The 27371-nt window shown below is 38.2% G+C and overlaps 3 protein-coding genes across 3 annotated transcripts; all 3 read left to right on the top strand.

The window, feature by feature from the left end:
- Window positions 1–928: 928 nt before the first annotated feature.
- Window positions 929–4291, top strand: LOC130966665 (uncharacterized). Its single transcript, XM_057891485.1, has 4 exons — window positions 929–1040; window positions 1173–1282; window positions 2470–2555; window positions 2965–4291. The coding sequence occupies exons 1-4, from the start codon at window positions 929–931 to the stop codon at window positions 4289–4291; spliced, it is 1635 nt and encodes a 544-aa protein (XP_057747468.1).
- Window positions 4292–4435: 144 nt separating this feature from the next.
- Window positions 4436–6197, top strand: LOC130966662 (uncharacterized). Its single transcript, XM_057891480.1, has 2 exons — window positions 4436–5319; window positions 5438–6197. The coding sequence occupies exons 1-2, from the start codon at window positions 4436–4438 to the stop codon at window positions 6195–6197; spliced, it is 1644 nt and encodes a 547-aa protein (XP_057747463.1).
- A 185-nt stretch (window positions 6198–6382) lies between these two features.
- Window positions 6383–11101, top strand: LOC130966661 (uncharacterized). Its single transcript, XM_057891479.1, has 7 exons — window positions 6383–7031; window positions 9418–9659; window positions 9752–9955; window positions 10063–10155; window positions 10256–10363; window positions 10592–10933; window positions 11066–11101. Exons 1-7 carry the CDS (start codon window positions 6383–6385, stop codon window positions 11099–11101), a joined length of 1674 nt encoding a protein of 557 aa, XP_057747462.1.
- The last annotated feature ends 16270 nt before the right edge of the window (window positions 11102–27371 follow it).

Genomic DNA, 27371 nt, shown 5'->3' with positions numbered 1-27371 from the left:
AGGTTTAGACAACGGTTTTTTAAAGTGTTACTGTTGAATTCAATTTTTCATCAATTTATAGCAACAAATTAAAACCGTTCTGTTTGACTATTTTAAAGAACGGTTTTATGACCGTTACCATGATTTGGCTTTAAGCAACGGTTTTTTATCGTTGTTTAAAGAATTGCACAAAGAAAACGCATTAAAACCGTTGCTGAAATGCTACACTTTAAAACCGTTCCATTAGATGGTCTTAGACAACGGTTTTTACAGTGTTGCTGTTGAAGTTTATTTTTTCATTATGCTATAGTAACCAAATAAAACCGTTCTCTTTGCCTATTTTAAAGAACGGTTTTACAACCATTACAACAATTATTTATGAAACAACTATTTTTTAAATTATTTAAATAATTAGACAAATTAAATAATACTAATAAAAATAATTTCAGATAATTATATAAATTGAAACTATTTTTTTATAAATATTGAATTTATAAAATACTCAAAAATTATTTTTATAAATAAATAACAAATATTATTTAAAAAAAAAAAATAAAATAATTTATTATAAATATTATATATTATTATAAATATATAAAAAATATTATATTTTTAACACATATAGCTAAAATAAATTTATAATAAATATTATATATTTTTATTATAAATATATAATAAATATTAATATAAAAAAATAAAATTAAAATAGTTTTAAAATAAATATTATATATCTATTATTGATTATTAATTTTTTCCTAATTAATAAAGGAATGAAACATAACAGCGCAAATAAGGCTTAAGCTAAGTAGTCACCAAAAAATAAGGCTAATAAGAAAGCCCTCCTTCTCTTCGAAACCAAAGAGCTTCCTCCCCCTCCACCGTACCGAACCCTAACCTACGCCTCAGAATCGGAGAAGTCATCGCACCGCAGCTCTCCATGAAGCCGTAAATGGCACCATCATCGCAAGTCACCAGGAAGCCCCAAATCGCCACTCACTATCATCGCACCATCATCGTCACTCCATTCTTCCCGATATCGTCGCTGCCTCCTTCTTCCCGGCGTCGCTGAGTCTCTCCGCGGCGTCGCTGCTTCTCCCCGCTCCGTGGCTTCACTGCTTCTCCACGGCGTCCTTACTTCTCCCTGTTCTGTTTCTACGTCGCTATTTCTGCTTCACTGTCTTCGCTGGTTGTAGATTGTGCTTCGCTGCTGCTGGTGCTTCGCTGCTGCTGGTGCTTCGTTGCTGCTGCTGCTGCTTCGTTGCTGCTGCTGCTTCGCTGCATTGGCCGTGGTTTGTCATATGTGGTAAGTGGTCTTCATCTCTGATTTCTGTTATATATCAAGGTTTGTTTGGCTGTTGGGTGATTTTGTTGGCTGTGGAAAGTGGTGATGTTTGTGAACATGAGCAAGATGAGTGTTGAATGTCGACTGAGTTTCTGTTCTTGTTTGAATTTCGACTGTGTACTTGTGAAATGAACCTGGGGCTTAGGTTAGTCTGTTATTTAAGGTAGCAAAATTTTTATTATCTGCTAGTAGTGTGTTCAGTGGCATTATGGTTCTGTTTCTTTGCTTTCTTTGAGGTGTTCTATGGTGGATGCCCAATTATTTATCTGCTTTGTTTATTTTAGCCTTATTTTATAATGTTATTATTTGAGTGAGTTGTGGACTGCTTTTCATGTTGGTTGGTTTCATCTGGGATAACAGAGGAATTTCATGCTTATTCCAACTATTCAACTTAGAGATTAGCATAAATTCTGCTCTTCTTCCTACATGCCTCAATTAATCAGGATAAATTTTTATTAAGTTAAATATTTGATGGAAAATGTGATGTTTGTAGATGCTCCCCATTCTTGATTCGCAGTTACAATGACCAAATACCAATCGATGACCCCTTTGAATATATGTATATAATACTGGTTTTAATGACCAATTGGCTTGCTGCTTCTCCGATTTCTGCTCTTCTTTTCTTAAGCATATCAATGGATAAATCAATTTTATAAGCCTGAATCTTATTGCAAGTTAAGCTTTAGCAAAAAACCAAAAACAACATCATTTCATTTGAGCTATTTCATTTTTCTTTAAATTGTTGTTAACAAATAATGAAGTTCCAACCGTTTTATATACTTTTCTTAATAATTAATTATGGTGCCCGATGCATGTCTTGTGAAGGGAACCCCCACACCAATATCAGCCTTTCATTTTCAACAAGTGTCACTTGTGACTCATCACACATTAGGAACCCCACCTTCCTCTCTTTCTTTTCTAAAATCTTCTTATCAACCACAATTGAAATTATGATGTGTTAGTTTGTGAACTAATATTTAAAGAGTAATGATAATATTATTCTGCTCTTGATAATTCTATTGTTTGATTTTTTAGTTATATATCACTTTTAAAAATAAGATTTCTAAAAACTGATTTTAAAAGTGAATTTTTTGTTAAAAAATCTGGTTATAAATTACTTATATTTTTATTCTTTGTTGCTGTTTTAGTTTGTCTCTTTAAAACCAGAAAAAGAGAATCAAATAGCGGATCTCTCTGTAGCTGCGACTACCTTAGACATTGAGCTACACTACAGGTAAATCACTTAATATATTATTTTTTTAATTTTGTTTGAACATTTAATTGTTAAGAATATTTACTGATTAATTGTTTGCTTAAGCTTCTTTGCATAGTTTGTTAGATATAAATTGTTAGTCTCTTGATTGGTTGAGATGTTCTCTTTCGAACATGTGTGGTTGACTTCTAGAAATTTTTTAGAGGCAATAAGCTCTTGATTAGAAAAATCACTTATAGTTAGTCTAAAACATATGCTCGTGTTCTTTTATTTTAGTTGACAAAGTAATGGACAAAGGGTGGACTAGTTTACCAAGACATACTGAGGGTTACCAAATTGGTGTTAATTCATTTTTGGATTTTGCCTTTTCTAAAGGTAGACCACAAGGACAAGAAATTCTTTGTCCTTGTTCTATATGTAATAACTTTAGTTGGGGGCGAAGGGATGAAGTTTATGATCATTTAATAAGTAAGGGATTTCAAAAAGGTTACACTGTGTGGGTTCATCACGGCGAAAGGATAAGTCACATGGAAAGTGAATCCGATGAGAGTGAAATCCATGAAGGATTTGTCGACGACATTGATGGGCTGCTAAACGAGACGTTTCGGCATGTGCTGGAAGGAGATAAAGATGCTGATGGGCCAAACGAAGATGCAAAAAAGTTTTATAACTTGCTTGAAGAAGGAAAACAAGAGTTATATCCTGGCTGTAAAAAATTTTCGACATTATCATTCGTTATCCGTTTGTATTTGTTGAAGACTCTTAATGGTTGGAGCAACGCATCCTTTACTGCTCTACTTGAATTACTGAAAGATGCGATTCCTCATTTGAATATTCCTGATTCTTTCAATAAAATCAAGGTCATGGTAAAAGATTTAGGACTTGGTTATAATAAAATTCATGCTTGTCCGAACGATTGTGTTCTGTTCCGGGATACATATGAAGATGATGAATTTTGTCCAATTTGTGGAGCTTCCAGGTACATAGAAAATGTTGAGGTAGATATAGAAGTTGATAAGTTGAAGAAAAAACCTGTGCCTGCCAAGGTTTTGAGGCATTTTCCCTTGATTCCAAGGCTTAAGAAGCTGTTCCTGTGTTCCAAAACAGCTGAATCATTAAGGTGGCACAATGAACATCATTCAAAGGATGGAAAGTTAAGACACCCAGCTGATGGCCAATCATGGAAAGACTTTGACAGGCTTCATCCCGATTTTGCTAAGGAATCTCGTAACATAAGATTAGGGCTAGCTAGCGATGGATTTAATCCATTTAGAACCATGAGCATCTCCCATAGTACATGGCCGGTAGTTTTGGTCGCATACAATCTTCCTCCATGGTGTTGCATGAAACCAGAATATGTCATGATGTCCTTGCTCATCCCTGGTCCGTGTTCGCCTGGAAAAAGCATTGATGTGTATCTTCAGCCATTAATTGAAGAGTTGAAGGTTTTATGGGAAGTTGGAATGGAAACATATGATGCTTCAAAGAATCAAACTTTTCAACTACATGCAGCACTTTTATGGACCATAAGTGACTTTCCAGCTTATGCTATGTTATCCGGTTGGAGCACAAAGGGAAAGTTAGCATGTCCTTGCTGTAATTATGACACCTCCTCTTGTTATTTAAAACATAGCCGGAAGATGTGCTACATGGATCACCGTAAATTTTTGGCTATGGATCATCCATATAGGATGGACAAAAGATCTTTCAATGGCGATGTTGAATTGAGGTCAACACCAGCTTTATTAGATGGGTAACAAATTTTTGAAGATTTGAAAGATTTTGAAAATGTATTTGGAAAGAAGCAAAAAAATAAAATTGATGGTCCATGGAAGAAAAAGTCCATTTTCTTTGAGTTGCCATATTGGAAGCAAAACACATTGCGCCATTGTCTTGATGTTATGCACATCGAGAAAAACGTATGTGATAACATAATTGGAACTTTATTAGACATTCCAGGAAAGTCCAAAGATCATGCAAATGCTCGTTACGATCTCAAAGATATGGGCATAAGAAAAAAACTTCAACCAAAGGAGATAGATGGTGGCAAGAAAGCCAAAATTGCTAAGGCTTGTTTTAACCTTACTAATCAAGAAAAAACCATTTTTTGTGATATTTTGAAGTCAGTAAAATTGCCGTCTGGTAGTGCCTCAAATATTTCTCGGTGTGTTCATGTTGCTGAAAAAAAGATATCAGGCTACAAAAGTCATGATGCTCATTTTATGTTGCATTATTTATTGCAAGTAGCTATAAAATGCACAATGCAGAATCAAGTAGCTGGCCCTTTAATTTATCTAGGTTCATTCTTTCGTTCCTTGTGCCAAAAAGTTGTTGAAAATGATACAATAGATCATTTGGAAGTAGATATTAGAGAGATTTTGTGCCAATTGGAAAGAATATTTCCTCCTAGTTTCTTTGATATAATGGTCCATTTGCCTATTCATCTGGTAAATGAGTTGAGGTTGGGTGGCCCAGTTCAATTTAGGTGGATGTACCCCATCGAGAGATATCTGTGTAGGTTAAAGTCCTACGTTCGCAATAAGAGCCGCCCCGAAGGTTCAATTGCTGAAGGATATTTAGCTGAGGAATGCTTGACATTTTGCTCAAGGTATTTAAGTCCTGATGTGGATACAAGGCTGAGTAGGAGGACACAAAATTATGATAATTGCAGTGAAGCTGACGTATGTCATGATAGCTATTTTGCATGCTTGGGGCGACCAATTGGTGGAAAGAGGAAAGGGCAACCTTTTTCTCTAGATACCAACTCAAAAATACAAGCTCATCGGTACATCTTATTCAATTGTGATAAAGTTAAAGACTACATTAGGTATTTTTCTTATATATTTTCCAGTTACGAATTCTCTATTAGCTATTTTTACTTACTCGCTCTTTGCTTACTTTAGAGAGTATGAGGAACATGTCAACAATCAAACTAAAGGTAGAAAATGGAAGAAGGCAAAAACTCTAAGCCATGATTTTAGTGAATGGTTCAAAGAGCGTGCTTCTCATGAAGGTGTTCCGAAACAACTTAAAGATTTGTCTAGAGGCCCAAACACAGTTGCAAAACAATTTTCTAGTTATGTAATCAATGGCTACAAATTTCAAACTAGAGAACATGATGCAAGCCACACAACTCAAAACAGTGGTGTGACTTTGGTGTGCGAAACACCAAGCTTTGCTAGTGCCAAGGACAACAACCCAATGACCAAAGCTGTAACATATTTTGGTGCAATAAAAGACATAATTGAGTTAGACTATTATGCATGTTTCAAATTTGTTCTTTTCAATTGTGATTGGTTTGAAGTTGAGGAAGAGAATTTTGGTCTAACTTCAGTTCACTTTAATAAAAGATGTTCTCGGGATGATCCTTTTGTATTAGCTTCACAAGTCCACCAATGTTTTTATATTCAAGACCCTTTTAACAAAGACAAGCATTATGTCATGGACACAGTGCCAAGGGATTTATTCAATGTGTGTGATGGGTATGATGTTGAAGCCGAAGAGTCTAATCAGAAGGACCCCTTTGATCAAGCGAATAATTTGTTTGTGCCAAAGGATAATTGTGAAGTTCAATGGACTAGAGAAGACATGCCAAATACAATCATTGAGAAACCTTCACTTGTTCTACAACAAGCTGAATATGATGATGATTCTGATCTTTAAAGAGATTTCTCTTCTCAACATAGAATAATTTTTTTTACTTTTATTTTTGGTGTAATTGATTATAAACAGGTGCATTTCTTATAGATTCTTGGTTCTTTTAATATGTGATTTGGTTTTTTAATATTATGTTAATAGATTTTTTACGATGTATAATAATCTCATTATTTTATTTCCTTTTTCAGAAAATGTTCAAAAACTTCATTGAAAATGAGATTGATTCAAAGTCAAGTGCTGAATTGCGTGCAAAGTTCTTCAAGAATATAGAAGTTAAGCGAGAAAAGATGTCTTCTAGTCAGCAGCAACATCAACCACCACCACCACTAAAGAGGATAAAAACCCTTACTAATAGGGAAAGGGAGCAGAAGTTAAGGAAAACTGGTGTCCAACCAAATGATAAGCAGAATTTTGTAGAAAAGCCAAAAATTGCAAAAGAAAAAGGGCAGAATTTGAAGAAAGGTAAAGTACAGATGGAAGCAAGTATGACTCACTCACAAGGATCAACATGTAGACAAGAAAAAGAACTTCCTTCTAAATCTACTGCTGTGGCTCACAAGATTACTAACGAAGTAGATTCTAGAATGACTCAAGATTTGAAGAGAAAAGAGACCACAAATGAAGATGATATTGAAGAGTGTGGCAGTTTGCAAGAAAGGCCAACTAAGAAGGGAAAAACACGTCAATTTGCTTCAATGCCGATTGATACTTTTCTTCAACTTAACAATGAACCTGATGATGAAGAGCAATTGGATGAGAATGAAGGAGATATTATAGAGGAGCAGGACAAGGATTATATTAATCCAACTGAGGCTGAGAACATAGACAATACTTTGAAAGGTAAACTTTTTGCAGGTTCTCAATTTTTTTTCCTGTTTACTTTTTCTTAGTTTAGTTAGTTTGTTCAGTTTTTGTTAAATTAGTCAGTATAGTTATGCATGCTTAGTGGATTATAGGTGGTTAGGAAGTTTTATCTGAATTGTAGTGGATTTAGGTTGAACTTTTTGGTTGCTGCTGATGCCTTTTATGAATGGTTTTATGAGCTGCTTTATCCTTGTTAATGGCTGATTTCATGCCTTATTTTGATTGAGCAATGATGCTGATGGCCTTATTCTGAGCCGGTTTATTAATGCTGCTTTGGTTTTAGCGAGTTCATATGGGTTGATCCCAGCTGTTTAGTGCTGCTTTATCCCTATTAATGGCTGATCTCATGCCTTGTTTTGATTGAGCAATGATGCTGATGGCCTTATTCTAAGCCGGTTTATTAGTGCTGATTTGGTTTTAGTGAGTTCATATGGGTTGATTTTGCTGTTTAGTGCTGCTTTATCCTTGTTAATGGCTGATTTCATGCCTTGTTTTTATTGAGCAATGATGATGATGATGGCCTTATTCTGAGCTATTTTATAAGTGCTGATTTGGTTTTAGTGAGTTCATATGGGTTGATTTTGCTGTTTAGTGCTGCTTTATCCTTGTTAATGGCAGATTTCTTGCCTTGTTTTTATTGAGCAATGATGATGATAATGGCCTTATTCTGAGCTATTTTATTAGTGCTAATTTTGTTTTACTGAGTTCATATGGGTTGATTTTACTGTTTAGTGCTGCTTTATCCTTGTTAATGGCTGATTTCATGCCTTGTTTTGATTGAGCAATGATGATGATGATGGCCTTACTCTGAGCTATTTTATAAGTGCTAATTTGGTTTTAGTGAGTTCATCTGGGTTGATCCTAGCTGTTTAGTGCTGCTTTATCCTTGTTAATGGCAGATTTCTTGCCTTGTTTTTATTGAGCAATGATGATGATAATGGCCTTATTCTGAGCTATTTTATTAGTGCTAATTTTGTTTTAGTGAGTTCATATGGGTTGATTTTACTGTTTAGTGCTGCTTTATCCTTGTTAATGGCAGATTTCATGCCTTGTTTTTATTGAGCAATGATGATGATGATGGCCTTATTCTGAGCTATTTTATAAGTGCTGATTTGGTTTTAGTGAGTTCATATGGGTTGATTTTGCTGTTTAGTGCTGCTTTATCCTTGTTAATGGCAGATTTCTTGCCTTGTTTTTATTGAGCAATGATGATGATAATGGCCTTATTCTGAGCTATTTTATTAGTGCTAATTTTGTTTTAGTGAGTTCATATGGGTTGATTTTACTGTTTAGTGCTGCTTTATCCTTGTTAATGGCAGATTTCTTGCCTTGTTTTTATTGAGCAATGATGATGATAATGGCCTTATTCTGAGCTATTTTATAAGTGCTGATTTGGTTTTAGTGAGTTCATATGGGTTGATTTTGCTATTTAGTGCTGCTTTATCCTTGTTAATGGCAGATTTCATGCCTTGTTTTTATTGAGCAATGATGATGATGATGGCCTTATTCTGAGCTATTTTATAAGTGCTGATTTGGTTTTAGTGAGTTCATATGGGTTGATTTTGCTGTTTAGTGCTGCTTTATCCTTGTTAATGGCAGATTTCTTGCCTTGTTTTTATTGAGCAATGATGATGATAATGGCCTTATTCTGAGCTATTTTATTAGTGCTAATTTTGTTTTAGTGAGTTCATATGGGTTGATTTTACTGTTTAGTGCTGCTTTATCCTTGTTAATGGCAGATTTCTTGCCTTGTTTTTATTGAGCAATGATGATGATGATGGCCTTATTCTGAGCTATTTTATAAGTGCTGATTTGGTTTTCGTGAGTTCATATGGGTTGATTTTACTGTTTAGTGCTGCTTTATCCTTGTTAATGGCAGATTTCATGCCTTGTTTTTATTGAGCAATGATGATGATGATGGCCTTATTCTGAGCTATTTTATAAGTGCTGATTTGGTTTTAGTGAGTTCATATGGGTTGATTTTGCTGTTTAGTGCTGCTTTATCCTTGTTAATGGCAGATTTCTTGCCTTGTTTTTATTGAGCAATGATGATGATAATGGCCTTATTCTGAGCTATTTTATTAGTGCTAATTTTGTTTTAGTGAGTTCATATGGGTTGATTTTACTGTTTAGTGCTGCTTTATCCTTGTTAATGGCAGATTTCTTGCCTTGTTTTTATTGAGCAATGATGATGATAATGGCCTTATTCTGAGCTATTTTATAAGTGCTGATTTGGTTTTAGTGAGTTCATATGGGTTGATTTTGCTATTTAGTGCTGCTTTATCCTTGTTAATGGCTGATTTCATGCCTTGTTTTGATTGAGCAATGATGCTGATGGCCTTATTCTGAGCTCTTTGTATAGAGACAACAGTGAAGAAAACACGAGGTCCTACACAATGCTTGAAGATTCATGCAAGACAGATGGAGGATAGAGAAGAAATTACTCTAGATAATGAAGGAGAGGCAATTGGTCCTACTGATGAAGCTGTAAATAACTTGAACAAATTTTTGGGCACAGTGGCAAGGAATTCAGATTTTTGTCCATTAATTTACACAAATTGGAAGGGGATTAAAGATAAAGAAGCCATTTGGGAATATGTTAAAGTGAGAATATTATTATTGTTTCTTTTAGAAACTTTTTGGAAATGTACACATGTATTTTATTCTTACTAGCAAACAATTTTTGTGTTTTATAGGCTAAGTTCATTATTCCAACTGAAGGAAAGAGGATAGTCCTTGCTCGTATCAATGACAACTGGAGACGGTATAAGACCACAATCAAGCAAAATCATTTTCTGCCATACAAATGTGTTAACGAAATGCTGAAAAATCGTCCTAAAAGCATACCTGAGAGTCATTTTCGCAAGTTGATTGCTTATTGGAGAACTGAGAAAGTTAAGGTAAGACATGTGCAACTTATTGTAGTCTGTTTATGCAATTATGAGTTATATGAATTTATGAGTGAAATATGATAATTTTTTGATAATACTTGTCTCTTGCTATGTAGAAAATGTCTGCGCAGAATAAGAAAAATAGGGCACAACAGAAATTTAGCCATCGAAAGGGACCAATAAATTTTGCAAGAATACGTGCAAGATTGGTACAAATTTTTATTCTTTATGCATTTGTATGTGTATGTGGGGTGCAAGAATACGTGCATTTTTAACTCTATATAAATGCTTGTTGAACTGGACTTATAGGCTGCTTCTAAGGAAAATAATGAACCACCTACTCAAGCAGAAATGTTTGTTGAGACTCGCCAAAGCACAAAGGGAAAATCATTGGATGAAGACACTTTGGATGTTATTGTAAGTATTGGGAGTTAATTTGATTAAAATAGGTTATGGATTTCTTGTGTCTTGGTAATTTGTCCATCATTTGTGGTTATCTTTATGCTTGCAGTTGAGTTAAAACAATGCTGATACTATTCTTAATTGCTATTATTTGATTTGATGTTGTCAAATGATATATGTTTTGAGTCCAAGTGTGTAGTTACTCTTTTTTGTTATTATTATTTTTTCTTCACATTAATATAGGCACATCTGCAAGCTGAGAATAAAAAGTCTAAAGAATCAGCAATTAGAGCTTTTCAATCCATATTTGGCAAAGAGAAGGCAGGGAGAGTGCGATGTCATGGAAGAGTTACCACACCAACTTTGTTGAAGAAAAATGAAGAAATTGCCACCCTTAAGCAGCAACATGCAGTTGAGAAAGCATCATTAGAGGGTAAAGTTGATGTGATGCAAAAAGAAGTAGATGAACTAAAATCACTTGTTAAGATGATGTTGCAACAAAAAAGTTCAGGAGTGGACCTTGAGATGTTAGCTGCTCAACTAGGAAGCACTTTAGGCAATCCGAACAATGATGCGCATGAGGAGGTATTATTTATTGTTAAAGTTTCTATATTGTTATGATATATGTTTCTCCTCTCTCTCTCAAACATTTTTAGTAGACATTATTAGTATTAAAGATGTGTAGTTTTATATTTGATTTTTTTTCTTTTTTTACAGGAAAACTATGTTGAAGGGGAAATCGAACTTGGTTAAGGTCAAATTTTTAAGAGCAAGTGTTACAGAGTAAAAGTCATGAACTTGTGGATCGGACATGATGATAAATCTATTTGCTACTTAGCTATTTTAAATCTTCTTTGTTATATTTTTTGCAACATTAGATGATATAGTTGAGGTTGTCATGATAGTATTGTGGTATCTTGAATGTGATTGTGGATCTTACAACAATCTTTGTAAGTCAAATTTGATGAAAAATGTTCAATTATTTTTTTTTGTGACTTTATTCAAATAGTTTAGATTATTTATTGACTATAAATAATTAAAAAAATGAAATTAATTTCATTCACGAAAAAACTACTATTGTAAATAAAGAATTATATATTACAAAAAACCGTTGTCAAAAGTTAAAAAGGACAACAGTGTTAAAACCGTTGCCAAAAAATAACAACAACGGTAACGCTTTAAAACCGTTTGTCTTACATTACTATAAAATGGCAATATTTTAAAACTGTTGCCAAAAAAACTAATGGTAACGCTTTTAAACCGTTGTCTTAGATGACTATATAATGGCAATGGTTTCAAAACCGTTGCCATAAAACCAGCTGGTAACGGTTTTAAACCGTTGTCTTAGACAACTATAAATTGGCAACAGTACAAAAACCGTTACCAAAAAACGACACCAACGGTAATGCTTTAAAACCGTTGCTGTTGTGGATAACAAAACTACAACAGTTTAAAACCGTTGCCAATCCAGGTACGATTTTAAACCGTTGTATCAAGATAGAGAACGGTCTAAAACCGTTGCTTTCCGAGTAACGGTTTGAAACCGTTGTTTAAAATTTGTGTTCAAAACCGTTGCCTATACCAGTAACTTTGGCAACGGTTTTTTGGTTATCGTTGCCTTAGGTCAAAAACCGTTGCCTTTGAGCATTGGCAACGGCCGCATATACCACAGGTCAAAAACCGTTGCCAAAGCGTTGCCTAAAGTTTAGGGAACGGTTTTTCAGTCTACGGCAACAGTTTTTGACCGTTGCGAAAAGCCTTATTTGTTGTAGTGAACCGGGAGGAGGAAGATATAAGTGATAATCAATGCCAATGTAAGGGATAATGTCTTAAATACATGGTCGCGACTACATGCAATTAGGACATCAATGGAAATATAGCAAGGCATATTAAAGCAATTAGATGCAAGATGTGTAAAAGCATGAAGGCAAAGGCATGAGAAGCATAGGTCAAGCATCAATTGTTAAAATAAGCTGGATTAAAGAGCACTTGTATGATGATAATTGTGAATGATAATCTCAAATACAGGTGGACTACAAGTATTGTGAGTTAAAAGAGGAATGAAAGTAATAAATCCAAATATATATCAGAGCCAAATTTAAAATATCAATTGTCAAATCAATCCTTATAATATCCACAAGCTCAGTTATAATAAAGTAGAATACAAATAAAGCTCCAACACCAATATAAAAATGCATGAAAATAAAAAAAAAAAGGAGAAAGAAGGAAGAAGAAAGAAGGAGGAAGGAGGAAGGGGGAAGGAAGAAATAAGAAAGGAAAAGAAAAAGTAGGATTTGGGGAAGAAAAAGATAAGATATTTTGGCAGATTAAGATAAGCTATGCGCCGCTGGTGACACGAACGCGTGAGTGACGCATTCGCGTGGATAGCGCTTCTATGAAATGACGCGGACGCATCATCCACGCGGTCGCGTGGATTAATTTGTGCCATTAGCGCGAGGGTAGCCTCGCGGTCGCGCAACTCTCTGTTTGAAATGCATATTGCCAAATCCTTGGGTGACGCGATCGTGTGGATGCCCTGAATTTGAAAATGGCACGGACGCGTGGGGCACGCGTACGCGTGGCAAGGCTTGTGCGTCTAGCACAAGTCCAGCCCAATTCTAGCTCAACTTTCGGCCATACACCCTTTTTACGTTGATTTCAGGGCACGCGTTCGCGTGGGTGACGCGGATGCGTGGGAGGCATTTTTCCCACATGACGTGGATGCGTCAGTGACGCGGTCATGTCGATCAAGTTTTGCCAAAGGCACACCTCCTGCCACGCTTTCACGTGACTCTCTGTTCAACTCTCTTTTCTTCAAAAAGCATTGGTGACGCGGACACGTCAGCGACGCTGCCGCGTCACATGCGTGATAAACCCCATTTGTAGGGTTTATCTTGTATTGATTTTTTGGGATTTTATCACCTTTTACCCACATTTATTCAATGAAATAGCATGGTTTTATAACTTCTCCCTTAATTGTGCTTAAGAGTGAAGACATACTTTTTAGGACTCAAAATAGCTAAATTTAATTCACCTTGATTCTAGTAGATGCCTTGATATGTTTTTTAAGTGATTTAAGGTTTAGGAGGCAAAGATTGGATCAAGGGAATGAAGAAAGAAAGCATGAAAAGTTGGAGAACTCATGAAGAAATGAAAGAACCGGAAAGCTGTCAAGCCGACCTCTTCGCACTTAAATGACCATAAATTGAGCTACAGAAGTCCAAATGATGCGGTTTCAGTTGGGTTGGAAAGCTAACATCCGGGGCTTCGAAACGATATAAGATTTGCCATAGTTGCATCGCACATAGGGGCGCGCACGCGCACGGTACACGGACGCACCGATGGTGGCACATGACCCACTTAATGCAACACGTGGTCAGCGATTTTAGAAGCCTTGTGGGCCCAATCCAACTCATTTCTGATGCTATTTAAGCCAAGGATTGAAGAGGAATCAACATACTTTTAATCATTAGTCATAGTTTAGTTTTAAAAGTAGTTAGAGTTAAAGAGAGAAGCTCTCTCTTCTCTCTAGAATTAGGATTAGGAATTAGGGTTAGATTAGGATCTTATAGTTCTAGGTTTAATTCAAGTCTCCTTCCACTTCTACCTTCAATTGATGATTACTACACTTTGGTTCTTCTTTCTATCCCTATCCTCTTGTTGTAATTTCTCTTATTTTGTTTCTAGGTTTTGTAATTGAGATATTTTTGTTCTTTTGTTTTCTTTTAATAATGCAATTTGAGATAATTCATGTGATTGTGATGTTGTTGATTGTTGTTTTGTTAATTCTTTGTAATTGTTGGTTGTTGATTCCTTTTATTCTTACAAATAAAAATGCTTTCTTTCATTACCCTCCAAGTGTTTGATGAAATGCTTGAGAGGATGTTAGAGTAGAATTCTATGTTCTTGGCTTGAGAAGGTGACTTAGGATTTCTTGAGTTTCTAGTGTCCAATTGATTGATAGTTGATAGCCATTGACTCTTGCCTTCAATAATCCAATTAGTGAAAAGCTAGGACTTATGGACTTGGATTGATATTACTCACTTGACTTTCCTTTGCTACTTGATTAAAGGATGACTTAGTGAGATTAATCCTTGCAACTACCATGCTTGTGGCTAGTGATAATGATGAAGACCCTTGACAACCAAACCTTGCCAAGACCATTTTGTTAATACAATTTCATTACCATTTGCTATTCATTTTTCTCATCTAAAACCCCAAAATAAATAAATCCATAACCAATAACAAGAACACTACCCTGCAAGTCCTTTGAGAGACGACCCGAGGTTTAAATACTTCGATTTATAGATTTTAGGGGTTTGTACTTGTGACAAACAAATGTTTGCATGAAAGGATTATTGTTGGTTTAGAGACTATACTTCAACGAGATTTCATTTGTGAAATTCTAAACCGCCAAAAATCTAATCATCAATGCGTGCTTTTTTTTTATGCAGTATGCAGAATGCAAAATGATATGGATGTTATGAGTAATTCCAGGTTCAATAAAAAAAACTCGAATACAAATAAAAATAAAAATGAAAAAGGGACGATCATACCACGGTGGGTTGTCTCCCACCTAGCACTTTTAATTAAAGTCCTTAAGTTGGACATTTGGGAGCTTCTTGTTATGGTGGCTTGTGCTTGTATTCATCCAAGAATCTCCACCAGTGTTTGGAATTTCCACAGCCTCCGGGATCCCAAACTAGGCGCAGAAAGCCTTCAAGCAAGCTAAAGCAAGTGACAAGGCCCTAAGAGTATTGACTTCTAGATTGAATTTCGGGGTCCCAAACTTTGCTTTTGCACCCGTCTTCTTGTTGATCATTATTGTTCCAACTGGGTGGCAGGCAATCTGAATTCTCACTAAAGTGGCCAAACAACTTCCTAGACCCATTCAGTTGAGCTTTACACCAAACTTTGCATGTCAACTTGGAACATACAACTATGTTGAACCTTGCTTGACAACTCCAACCACTAACCATCTTCTTCTTGCTCTTAATGCCACAAAGAGCTCTAAGTTGACCATCCGTCTCCAGTAGCCCATATTCAAGTGGAATTAGAAAGCTAAGGGATATGAATTTTACCCACTTGAATGTTGTGAAGGATGATGGTAACTTAGGGGGAGGTGTTTCTAATGAACGTGCAAGCTCCACTCCCTTGTGCTCGTCTTTGACATCTTCCACCTCTTTGTAAGCTTCTTCAATTTTAACCTCTTTTTCTTGGTGGCTTGCCTCCAATTCAATCTCTTCTTCATTGTTTACCAGGGGCATGGGAGGTTGTGCTTCTTCTTTTTTAAACTCCATATCAAGTCCAATGGAAGAGAATTCAAATGTAGATAAGAATTCATCAATGATTGAATCCATCTCTTGATCATCCCATTCAAAGTCTTCAACCATGAGATGCCTTGGAGGTTGTACACCCTCCTCAATATTAGTTTCAAATGTCTTTGAAGGAGGCTCTATAACTTGACTTTCCCATGGAGGTTCAGCATCTCCTAAGTCTTCAATCACTGCCTCCTCTTTTTCTTCAATAATTCCGGCTTCCTCCACTTGTTCCAATACCAAGTCATGCTGCTCACTATCCACCGGAGTGCCTATCTTCTCCTTCCTTCTACGTTCTTCAGTAGATTCTCCACATGAAGCCTTGGGGGTTCCTTGAATGTCCGAACATCGGAAAGGTAATCGATTTATTGCTCTAGGTGTTTAAGTATAAAATCGTATTCATCCTTGATGATTTTCTGTTCAACTATTTCTTCACCTTCAAGTACAAAATCCTCCTTGTTATATTCTTTCACTAGTTCTTCAATCACGCTGTCAACTTCAAGGGTCTCTACTACCTTCACCTTTAGTGCCTCCTCTAGCTCCTTATGAAGTATGGATTCGCGAAGATGATCCTCTCTCTCTTGTTCCATGTCAATAGTATCAGTGGGATCATGCTCCTCTTGGATTGATGGATGTTGGTGCTCTTCCATGGATGGTGGTGATGGGATGGGTGGATCATTATGTGGTTGAGATGGAAGTGCATTGGAGCTTGAGGGTTGAATATTAGGGGTATTTGGTGGTCCGATTTGGGTGGCGAGAGCTTGTATAGCAGAGTTTAGATCGGCAAATGCTTTCTCCATGGAGGTTTGAGGTGGATAGGAGGGTTCATTTGTTGGGAGAAAAGGTTCATAACACAGAGGTGGTTCCTCTTGATAAGGATATGGAGATGGTGTATATTGAGGTGGTGGTTTTGGGTATGGTTCATATGGTGGTTGGTGTGGTGGACAAGGGTTGGGGTCATATGGAGGTGAATGGTGGAAAGGGGCTTGTGACTGTGGTGGTTCAAAGCTATGTTGAGGAGGTGTTTCATTGGAATATGATGGGGCTTGTTGGTAACTACAAGGGGGTCCACCATATCTATCATCTTGGTATGCATTATAGTGTGGTCTTCGTCCATGATATCTTGGAAGGTGCTGTCGCCTAAAGGGTTGATCAGATCCTCTTGGCTCCGTCCATCTTTGATTGCTTTGACCTTGATGCATATTCCTGTTATAGCTTTCTCTTCCTGCAACATAGTTGTAACCAGACTCATAGCCAAAGGGGTGAGAGTTTATAGTAGTAGGAGAAAATAAAAACAAAAACTAACAAAAAGAAAATATTTTGAAAAAGATTTAATATTTTTATTTTTTTATTTTTTTATTTTGAAAAATATTTACAATAACCAATAATAAGGCACACGTTTGCAATTCCCCGGCAATGGTGCCATTTTGACGTTAGGATTTTTGCTAGTAAAGAATTTTGTAAAAATATAGTCGCGTTGTGAGTATAGATTCTAAACCAACAGAAAATCCCTTCGTACAAATATTTTGGTTGTCACAAGTAACAAACCCCTAAATAACTTGATAACCAAAGAATTCAAACCTCGGGTCGTCTTCTAAAGGAATTGCAGGGAGGTATGTTCTTATTATTGGTTATGCAAAGGTATATTTTGGGGTTTTGAAAAGGGTTGAACAAGTAATGTAAAATAACAAGTCGTTAAAATAATAACTAATAAAGCTTTTGGCAAGGTATGAGAACTGGAGGTCCTATCCTGGTTATCCTTATCAACTGTGATGAGAATTGGATTTTTCTCCCACTAAGTCAACTTCTAACTATGAAGGTAAGTCAAGTGGATGAATTAATTTTGATTCCTCAGGTCCTAATCTTTTCTTGGGAAAGGCTAGAGTTATTGAAACTCGAATTAATTCTTGAAGAATTCTAATTTTCAGTCAACAATGAGTTTGATAACTCAAGAGTTACCAATTAATCAACCAAAGCCAAAAGGGAATAAAATCTACTTGAATGAAAATAAATTGGATAAAGCTAAAGCATTCATAACATATAAGTCTGAAATACCTCAATTTATATTAAATAAAAAAAATCCTAACATGAATGGCTCATAAGCCAAAGAGGCAACATATGTAATACAAGCATTAAAGTATCTGAAAATAAAAGAGAAATATAAAGTAAAAAGAATATTGAACCTGATGAAGAGTTGAAATCCTAAATCCTTTAAGAGGAATCCTAATCCTAAATCCTAAGAGAGAGGAGAGAACCTCCCTCTCTAAAAACTACATCTAAAAACCTAAAATTGAATTATGATTTGATATGAATTGATGTTCTGAGTCTCTGCATGTTCCCGGACTTTAATCTGTGTTTCTGGGCCGAAAACTGGGTTTGAAATGCGGCCCAGAATCTGTGCCAACGACATCTGTAATTTTGCAGATCGCGCTCGTCACGCGTCTGCGTTGTCCACGCGTTCGCGTCACTCAGCATTTCTCGTACCACGCATGCACGTCGTCCATGCTTTCACGTCATTCGTGCAGCTTCCAATCCGCGTGGTCGCATCAGGCACGCGAGCGCGTCACGGTAATTCCACTAGAGCGTCGATGCTTGGGAGTGGGTAGGGGTCTTTTGGGCAGGCTTTGTTGAGGTCGGTGTAGTCGGTGCACATTCGCCACTTCCCATTTGACTTTTTCACCAAGACGACATTTGCTAGCCATAGTGGATATTTGACTTCCCTTATGAACCCGGCCTCAAGTAGTGCTTGTACTTGTTCTTCTACAGCCTGAGCTCATTCTGGTCCAAGTTTTCTTCGTCTTTGTTGTACCGGCCGGGATCCCGGATAAACTGCCAATTTGTGGCTCATTAGTTCGGGATCAATACCTGGCATGTCGGCAGCTTTCCATGCGAAGAGATCAACATTATCTCGTAGGAACCGTATTAGTGATTCCTTTATATCTCCTTTCAAGATCGTGCCAATATTAGTTGTTTTATCCGAGGTGTCTCCGATCTGGATTCTTTTTACTTCTCCTTCGGGTTGTGGTCGGAATTCTTCTCGCCTCTGAACTCCACCAAGCTCGATTGTGTGGAACTCTCCTCCTTCACCTCGGAGGTTTAGGCTTTCGTTATAACAGCGACGTGCCATCTTTTGATATGCCTTTATTGTAGCTATCCCTTCCGCAGTTGGGAATTTGATACATAGATGTGGAGTTGAAACTATTGCGTCGAGTTGATTTAACGTTGTCCGACCTATTAAGGCATTGTAGGCTGAGCTTACGTCGACCACGATGTAGTCTATCTTGAGTGTTCTGGATTGGTTCCCCTTTCCGAAGGTTGTATGCAGCGATACGTATCCCAGCGGTTGAACTGGGGCATCTCCTAGTCCGAACAGGCTGTTCGGGTACGCTCTTAGCTCTTTTTCTTCTAAACCGAGTTTGTCGAAGGCAGTTTTGAATAAGATGTCGGCAGAGCTTCCCTGGTCAATTAGTGTACGGTGAAGGTTGGCATTTGCCAGTATGATCGCAATGACCATGGGGTCGTCATGTCCCGAGATGATTCCGGATGCGTCTTCCTTGGTAAACGTGATTGCTGGGATGTCTGGGGCTTCCTTTTTTCCTTCGACGTGGTACACCTCTTTGAGGTGTCGCTTGCGAGATGATTTGGAGATTCCTCCTCCAACAAATCCGCCGTGTATTACGTGAACGTGTCTTTCCGGTGTGCGAGGTGATCGTTTAGATCGTCCAACATCCTCATCCCTTCTTCTTTTTCTTGGTTCGTCATCCCGATTAGCCAAAAACCAATCTAGTTTTCCTTCTCTTACTAGTTTTTCTATGACGTTTTTCAAATCAAAGCATTCATTGGTGGAATGCCCTCGAAGTCGGTGATATTCACAGTATTCATTCCGATTTCCTCCTCCTCTTTTGCCTTTAAGTGGCCGAGCTGGAGGGATTTTCTCTGTATGGCAGACTTCTATGTAAACATCTACCAAGGATACCCTAAGAGGAGTATAGTTATGATATTTTTTGATTTTCTCTCCGGAGCGATCCTCCTTTTTCTTGGATTCTTTATCTCGGTATGCAGAACCGAACCTTGAGGCTTCGCCAAGTCGAGAATTTTCCTCCATATTGATGTATTTCTGTGCTCGTTCTTGTACTTCGTCTAAGGATGTCGGGTATCTCTTTGATATAGATTGGCTAAATGGTCCTTCTCGTAGGCCATTTATGAGGCCCATAATGGCAGCTTCTGTTGGAAGACTTTGTATGTCCATGCATGTTTTGTTGAATCTTTCCATGTAGTTGCGAAGGCTCTCCCGATCTCCTTGCTTGATCCCTAGTAGGCTAGGTGCGTGTTTGGCTTTGTCCTTTTGTATGGAGAATCGGGCCAGGAACTTCTTGGCCAGGTCGTCGAAACTCGAGATGGATTTTGGAGGTAGGTTATCAAACCATTTGATGGCTGTCTTAGTTAGAGTTGTTGGAAAGGCTTTGCAGCGAACTGCATCTGAGGCATCAGTGAGGTACATTCTACTTTTGAAGTTGCTGAGATGATGGTTGGGGTCCGAGGTGCCGTCATATAGAGTCATATCCGGAAGCTTGAAATCTTTTGGAATTTTGGTTTTCATAATTTCTCTGGTGAATGGATCTTGATCTTTCTGAGAGCTATCCTCTGTGGATGGTCGAGTAGCTTTAGTTTTGAGACCAGCTTCGAGTTTTATAAGCTTATCTTCTAATTCTCGGCGCCGCCTTATCTCCCGGCGTAGATCTTCTTCTTTTTCATGTCGATGTTGGCCTTCTTTCTCAAGTTGCTCCAATCGATTTTGAAGTGCTTCTATTACTCCTAGATTTGATGAATTTTTGTCTCCGTTGGTTTCTGGAGTATCTTTGAGTATCGTGTCCGCGTTTTTATGCGGCGTTCTGTCTTCCAAACCTGAATCGTGGTCGTTGTCATGGTCATCCGCCATGTTAATGGGATGACTTTCAGGTTCCCCGGCAACGGCGCCAATGTTCCGAGGGTTACCTGAAACTGTAGGTTGATCTCGGATGAGATCTTCTGTGTTGGTCGGAGCCGACGTGTCCGGTAGGTGTACGGCGGCCAGAGCTGATGTGTCCGACTTGTTGAACTTGGTGGTGGTGCTGATCCTTCGTCCCCAGAGGGTGGGGGGTACCTGCAAGGGACTCCGATGCTTAAGTTAGCAAGGGTATTAAGCAGGCATTGAGTAGAATCAGAGTATGAGTTATACCTGGGTGCTCCAGTGTATTTATAATGGTGAGATGTGGCCTCCTGCGGATAAGATAAGTTAGTTATCTTATCTTATCTTTATCTTATCTTTAAGTGAGGTCATCTTTAAGGGAACCGCCTTTATCTCTATGGGCTTGGGCTGCCCTTGGATTTGGGGTGCGTTCCCTTATTTGGACCCTTTGTTTGGGCTTTTCTGTGACTTGGCCGAGCTCTTTGAGAAGAGGTCGGGTTGTCCTGACCTGAAGAGGTCGGTCGCTTTGTCTTGTAGAACATCCCGGGTCGGACAGCTCGACCCAGGGTATGAACAAGTTCACAATAAGAGGTGAAAATCTAAGGCACTATGATTTTCAGCCTCCATGATCAAAGAATGGAGGATGTCAAGCTAATAACAATAAAGAAGCGCTTGTTGGAAGGCAACCCAACCTGAGGTAGTTTCCTTTTTCTAGCTTATTTCAATAAGAAGGTTGAATAATTGGTCTGTAATGCAAGGAGCTAAGTTTGGTGTTTCACACCAAAACAAGTTAAGGGAGAATGAATGATTTTAAGTTTGGTGTTCCACCATAATTTAACTAAAAGCACATTCTCATCTTATGCAGAATGCTGGCTCCAAGCAACTAGACAATTCATTCAACCATCTAGTTATTTTCTAGTTTTTTAGTTCCATTACTTTTAGCAAGATCAAGAAAATCCATAACTGGTTGAGTTGATGCATGAAAAATAGTGGCAAGGAACTAAGTTTGGTGTTCACACATGGTGCACGAAATTGCAATAACACTTTTGCAATCCCGCACAACTAACCAGCAAGTGCACTGGGTCGTCCAAGTAATACCTTGCGTGAGCAAGGGTCGATCCCACGGAGATTGTCGGCTTGAAGCAAGCTATGGTTATCTTGTAAATCTTAGTCAGGATATCAGAAATTATCAGGATTGATTGTAAAAAGCAAAAGAACATGTAATGGTTACTTGTATTGCAGTAATGGAGAATGGGTTGAGGTTTGGAGATGCTCCATCTTCTGAATCTCTGCTTTCCTACTGTCTTCTTCATCAAACACGCAAGCCTCCTTCCATGGCAAGCTCATGTAGGGTTTCACCGTTGTCAATGGCTACCTCCCATCCGCGCAGTGAAAGCTAATGCACGCACTCTGTCACAGTACTGCCAATCACCGGTTTGGTTCCCTCCCCTACCGGAATAGAATCCCTCTTTTGCGTCTGTCACTAACGCCCAGTAGGTTACAGGTTTGAAGCACGTCACAGTCATTCAATCATTGAATCCTACTCAGAATACCACAGACAAGGTTTAGACCTTCCGGATTCTCTTGAATGCTGCCATCAGGTCCTGCCTATACCACGAAGATTCCGATTAAAGAACCCAAGAGATAACTACTCAATCTAAGATAGAACAGAGGTGGTTGTCAGGCACGTGTTCATAGTTGAGAATGATGATGATTGTCACGGATCATCACATTCATCCGGATTAAGAACAAGTGTTATCTTAGAATCGAAGCAAGCATGATTGAATAAGAAACAGTAGTAATTGCATTAATCCATCAAGACACAGCAGAGCTCCTCACCCCCAACCATGGGGTTTAGAGGCTCATACTGTGGAAAGAAACGTGTACAAAATGTTATGAGGTCATAAGGTACGGATACAATGTCAACAGATCCTATAAGTAGTAAACTAGTGTCCTAAGGTTTACAGAATTGAGTAAATGACAGAAAAATCCACTTCCGGGCCCACTTGGTGTGTGCTTGGGCTGAGCAATGAAGGAATTTCGTGTAGAGACCTTTTCTGGAGTTAAACGCCAGCTTTCATGCCAGTTTGGGCGTTTAACTCCAAATTTTATGCCAGTTCCGGCGTTTAACGCTGGAATTTCTGTAGGTGACTTTGAGCGCCGGTTTGGGCCATCAAATCTTGGGCAAAGTATGGACTATTATATATTTCTGGAAAGCACAGGATGTCTACTTTCCAATGCCGTTGAGAACGCGCCAATTGGGCTTCTGTAGCTCCAGAAAATCCACTTTGAGTGCAGGGAGGTCAGAATCCAACAGCATCTGCAGTCCTTTTCAGTCTCTGGATCAGATTTTTGCTCAGGACCCTCAATTTCAGTCAGAAAATACCTGAAATCACAGAAAAACACACAAACTCATAGTAAAGTCCAGAAAAGTGAATTTTAATTAAAAACTAATAAAAATATACTAAAAACTAACTAAAAGATACTAAAAACATACTAAAAACAATGCCAAAAAGCATACAAATTATCCGCTCATCACAACACCAAACTTAAATTGTTGCTTGTCCCCAAGCAACTGAAAATCAAAATAGGATAAAAAGAAGAGAACATACTATAGACTCCAAAATATCAAAGAAACATAGCTCCAATTAGATGAGCGGGACTAGTAGCTTTTTGCCTCCGAACAGTTTTGGCATCTCACTCTATCCTTTGAGGTTCAGAATGATTGGCATCTATAAGAACTCAGAACTCAGATAGTGTTATTGATTCTCCTAGTTAAGTATATTGATTCTTGAACATAGCTAGTGTATGAGTCTTGGCTGTGGCCCAAAGCACTCTGTCTTCCAGTATTACCACCGGATACATACATGCCACAGACACATAATTGGGTGAACCTTCTTAGATTGTGACTCAGCTTTGCTAAAGTCCCCAATTAGAGGTGTCCAGGGTTCTTAAGCACACTCTTGTTGCTTTGGATCACAACTTTATTTCCTTCTCTTTTTTTTTTTTCTTTTTCTTTCTTCTTTTTTTTCGATTTTTTTTTTTTGAAAATTATTTTTTTTTTCACTGCTTTTCTTGCTTCAAGAATCAATTTGATGATTTTTCAGATCCTCAATAACAGTTCTCTTTCTCCTCATTCTTTCAAGAGCCAACAATTTTAACATTCTTAAAACAACAAATTCAAAAGACATATGCACTGTTCAAGCATTCATTCAGAAAACAAAAAGTATTGTCACCACATCAAACTAATTCAACTAGTTTCAGAGATAAATTTCGAAATCCTGTACTTCTTGTTCTTTTGTGATTAAAGCATTTTTCTTTTAAGAGAGGTGATGGATTCATAGGACATTCATAGCTTTAAGGCATAAACTTTATTAATTTTATTAATTAAGAACAAGACTCAAATATAGATATAAGATGAGACTAAGAATAGAAAAATAAGAACAAAAACGAAAAAAAAATAGGCTCCTAATGATAGAGGTTTTCACAGAGTTAGAACTCAACAACCTTGATTTTGAGAAGTGGATGCTCCCTCAGCTTGAGAGGAGAGCTTTTGGCGTTTCATCTCTTGAATTTCACGCCCCTGCTTCTCTTGTTCCTTCAGCAATTTGCAGAGCATGCAGTTCTGATTCTGCTGTTCTTCCTTCAGTTGCTCCATAGTCTCTTGCAACTTGTTAATAGATGCTTCTAGGTTGGACGAGTAGTCAATTCTTGGGAATTCAGGGAGGAATTCCTGCGCTCTCCTCTTGATGGAGTTGTCTTACACTTGTCCTTCCATTGACTTCTTGGTGATTGGGTGTTCAATGGGTATGAACTCATCTACCCCCATCTTCACCCCAGCCTCTTTACAGAGCAAGGAAATCAAGCTTGGATAAGCCAATTTGGCTTCAGTGGAATTCTTATTTGCAATTGTGTAAATCTCACAGGCAATCACATGATGGACCTCCACCTCTTTTCCAAGCATAATGCAATGAATCATCACTGCTCTCTTGATGGTGACCTCAGAACGGTTGCTAGTGGGCAATATGGAATGCCCAATAAAGTCTAGCCAACCTCTTGCAATTGGTTTGAGGTCTCCCTCTTGAGTTGGTTTGGGACACCCTTAGAATTGGTTATCCACTTAGTTCCAGGGAGGCATATGTCCTCTAGAACCTGATCCAACCCCTTATCTACTCTCACCATCCTCCTATTAAAGGAATCAGGATCATCTTGTAGTTGAGGCAACTTGAAGATTTCTCTTATTTTGTCCAGATGGAAGTATATAACTTTCCCTCTGACCATGGTTCTATGGGTATGGTAAGCAGTTCCAGTCATTCTCTGCTTATCTGTTAGCCACAGATTTGAGTAGAATTCCTGAACCATGTTCCTTCCAACCATTGTTTCGGGATTGGTTAGAACTTCCCATCCTCTGTTTCGAATTTGCTCTTGGATCCCCGGATATTCATCTTCTTTCAGATCAAATTTAACTTCCGGGATCACTGACCTCAGACCCATTATTTTATGATAATGGTCTTCATGTTCTTTGGTTAAGAACTTCTCTTCATTCCAAAGATTCTTTGGATTATTCTCTTTCTTGCCTCTTAAATTGGTTTGTTTTCCCTTAGGAGCCATGATATTGATGAATCTTGGCTTAGTGATCACGGAAAAGCACACCAAACTTAGAGGTTTGCTTGTCCTCAAGCAAAAGGAAAGAGAGAAGAGAGGGGGAGGAAGAGAAAATTCGAATGGTGTGGGTGAAAGGGGGTCCCAAACGTGAATTTATAAGGGAGGGGAGAAGAGATTTCGAAAAAAATAGAAATTTGAAAGGAGATTTGAGAAGATATGAAAAGAAATTGAGAAAAGGGTGAGTTTTTGAAGAAGATTTGGGATTAATTTGAAATAGATTTGAAGAATGGTTTTGATTTGTGAAGATTTGAAAGTGAATAATGAAAGGTTGAAGTGCATTTATGTAGAAGAGTATGGTTAAAAAGAGGAAAGTTTGAAAAAAATTGAGTTGAAAACAAAAATGTGGTCCCCCACCTTTCTGGCGTTAAACGCCCAGAATGGCACCCATTCTGGCGTTTAACGCCCATTTCCTACCCCTTTTGGGCGTTTAACGCCCAGCCAGGTGCCCTGGCTGGCGTTAAACGCCAGAAATCCTTTATCACTGGGCGTTTTTCCAAAACGCCCAGGATGCTGCACACCTGGCGTTAAACGCCCAGAATGGTGCCCATTCTGGCGTTTAACGCCCAAAATGGTACCATTACTGGCGTTAAACGCCCAGAATGGTGCCCATTCTGGCGTTTAACGCCCAAAATGCCCCTTACTGGCGTTTTTTCGCCAGTAAGCTCATTTTCTCTGCTTTTTGAGCTGAATCCTTCTGTAACTCTGTGAATTCCTTCATTTTTGATACTTGCCTCTGTAAGAACTAATCATACACCTTCCTAATGACTGGGTTGCCTCCCAGCAAGCACTTCTTTACTGTCTTTAGCTGGACTTTCACTGAGAATCACTCAAGTCTCAGTTTTGAGCATTCCTGCTCAAAATTTCCTTCAAGATAGTGCTTGATTCTCTGTCCATTAACAATGAACTTCTTGTCAGAATCAATATCCTGAAGCTCAACATATCCATATGGTGATACTCCTGTAATCACATACGGACCCCTCCACCGGGACTTGAGTTTCCCTGGAAACAGTTTGAGCCTGGAGTTGAAGAGCAGAACTTTCTGTCCTGGCTCAAAGACTCTGGTTGACAATCTCTTGTCATGCCACTTCTTTGCCTTTTCCTTATAAATTTTTGCATTTTCAAAGGCATTGAGTCTGAACTCCTCTAGCTCATTTAGCTGGAGCAGTCTTTTCTCACCAGCTAACTGTGCATCCATGTTGAGGAATCTGGTTGCCCAGTAGGCTTTGTGTTCCAGTTCCACAGGCAAATGACAGGCCTTCCCATACACCAATTGGTATGGAGAGGTTCCTATAGGAGTCTTGAATGCTGTTCTGTATGCCCACAGAGCATCATCCAAGCTCTTTGCCCAATCCTTTCTTCGGGCCATTACAGTCCGTTCCAGGATTCTTTTTAGCTCTCTGTTAGAGACTTCAGCTTGCCCATTTGTCTGTGGATGATACGGAGTTGCCACTTTATGGCTGATTCCATATCTAACCATAGCAGAGTATAGCTGTTTATTGCAGAAATGAGTGCCCCCATCACTGATTAGCACTCTGGGGACGCCAAACCTGCTGAAAATGTTTTTCTGGAGAAATTTCAGCACGGTTTTGGTATCATTAGTGGGTGTAGCAATTGCTTCTACCCACTTAGATACATAGTCCACTGCCACCAGAATATAAGTGTTTGAGTATGATGGTGGGAATGGTCCCATGAAATCAATTCCCCATACATCAAACAATTCTATCTCTAATATTCCTTGTTGAGGCATGGCATATCCGTGAGGCAGGTTACCAGCTCTTTGGCAACTATCACAGTTACGCACAAACTCTCGGGAATCTTTATAGAGAGTAGGCCAGTAGAAGCCGCACTGGAGAACTTTAGTGGCTGTTCGCTCACTTCCAAAATGTCCTCCATACTGTGATCCATGGCAGTGCCATAGGATCCTTCGTGCTTCCTCTCTGGGTACACACCTGCGGATCACTCCGTCAGCACATCTCTTAAAGAGATATGGTTCATCCCAAAGGTAGTATTTGGCATCTGAAATTAATTTCTTTCTCTGCACATAACTGTACTCTTTGGGTATGAACCTCACAGCTTTATAGTTTGCAATATC

This window comes from Arachis stenosperma, chromosome 3 (genome assembly GCF_014773155.1).
Source record: "Arachis stenosperma cultivar V10309 chromosome 3, arast.V10309.gnm1.PFL2, whole genome shotgun sequence".
Taxonomy (NCBI): domain Eukaryota; kingdom Viridiplantae; phylum Streptophyta; class Magnoliopsida; order Fabales; family Fabaceae; genus Arachis; species Arachis stenosperma.
This window is presented reverse-complemented; position numbering and strand designations above follow the sequence as displayed.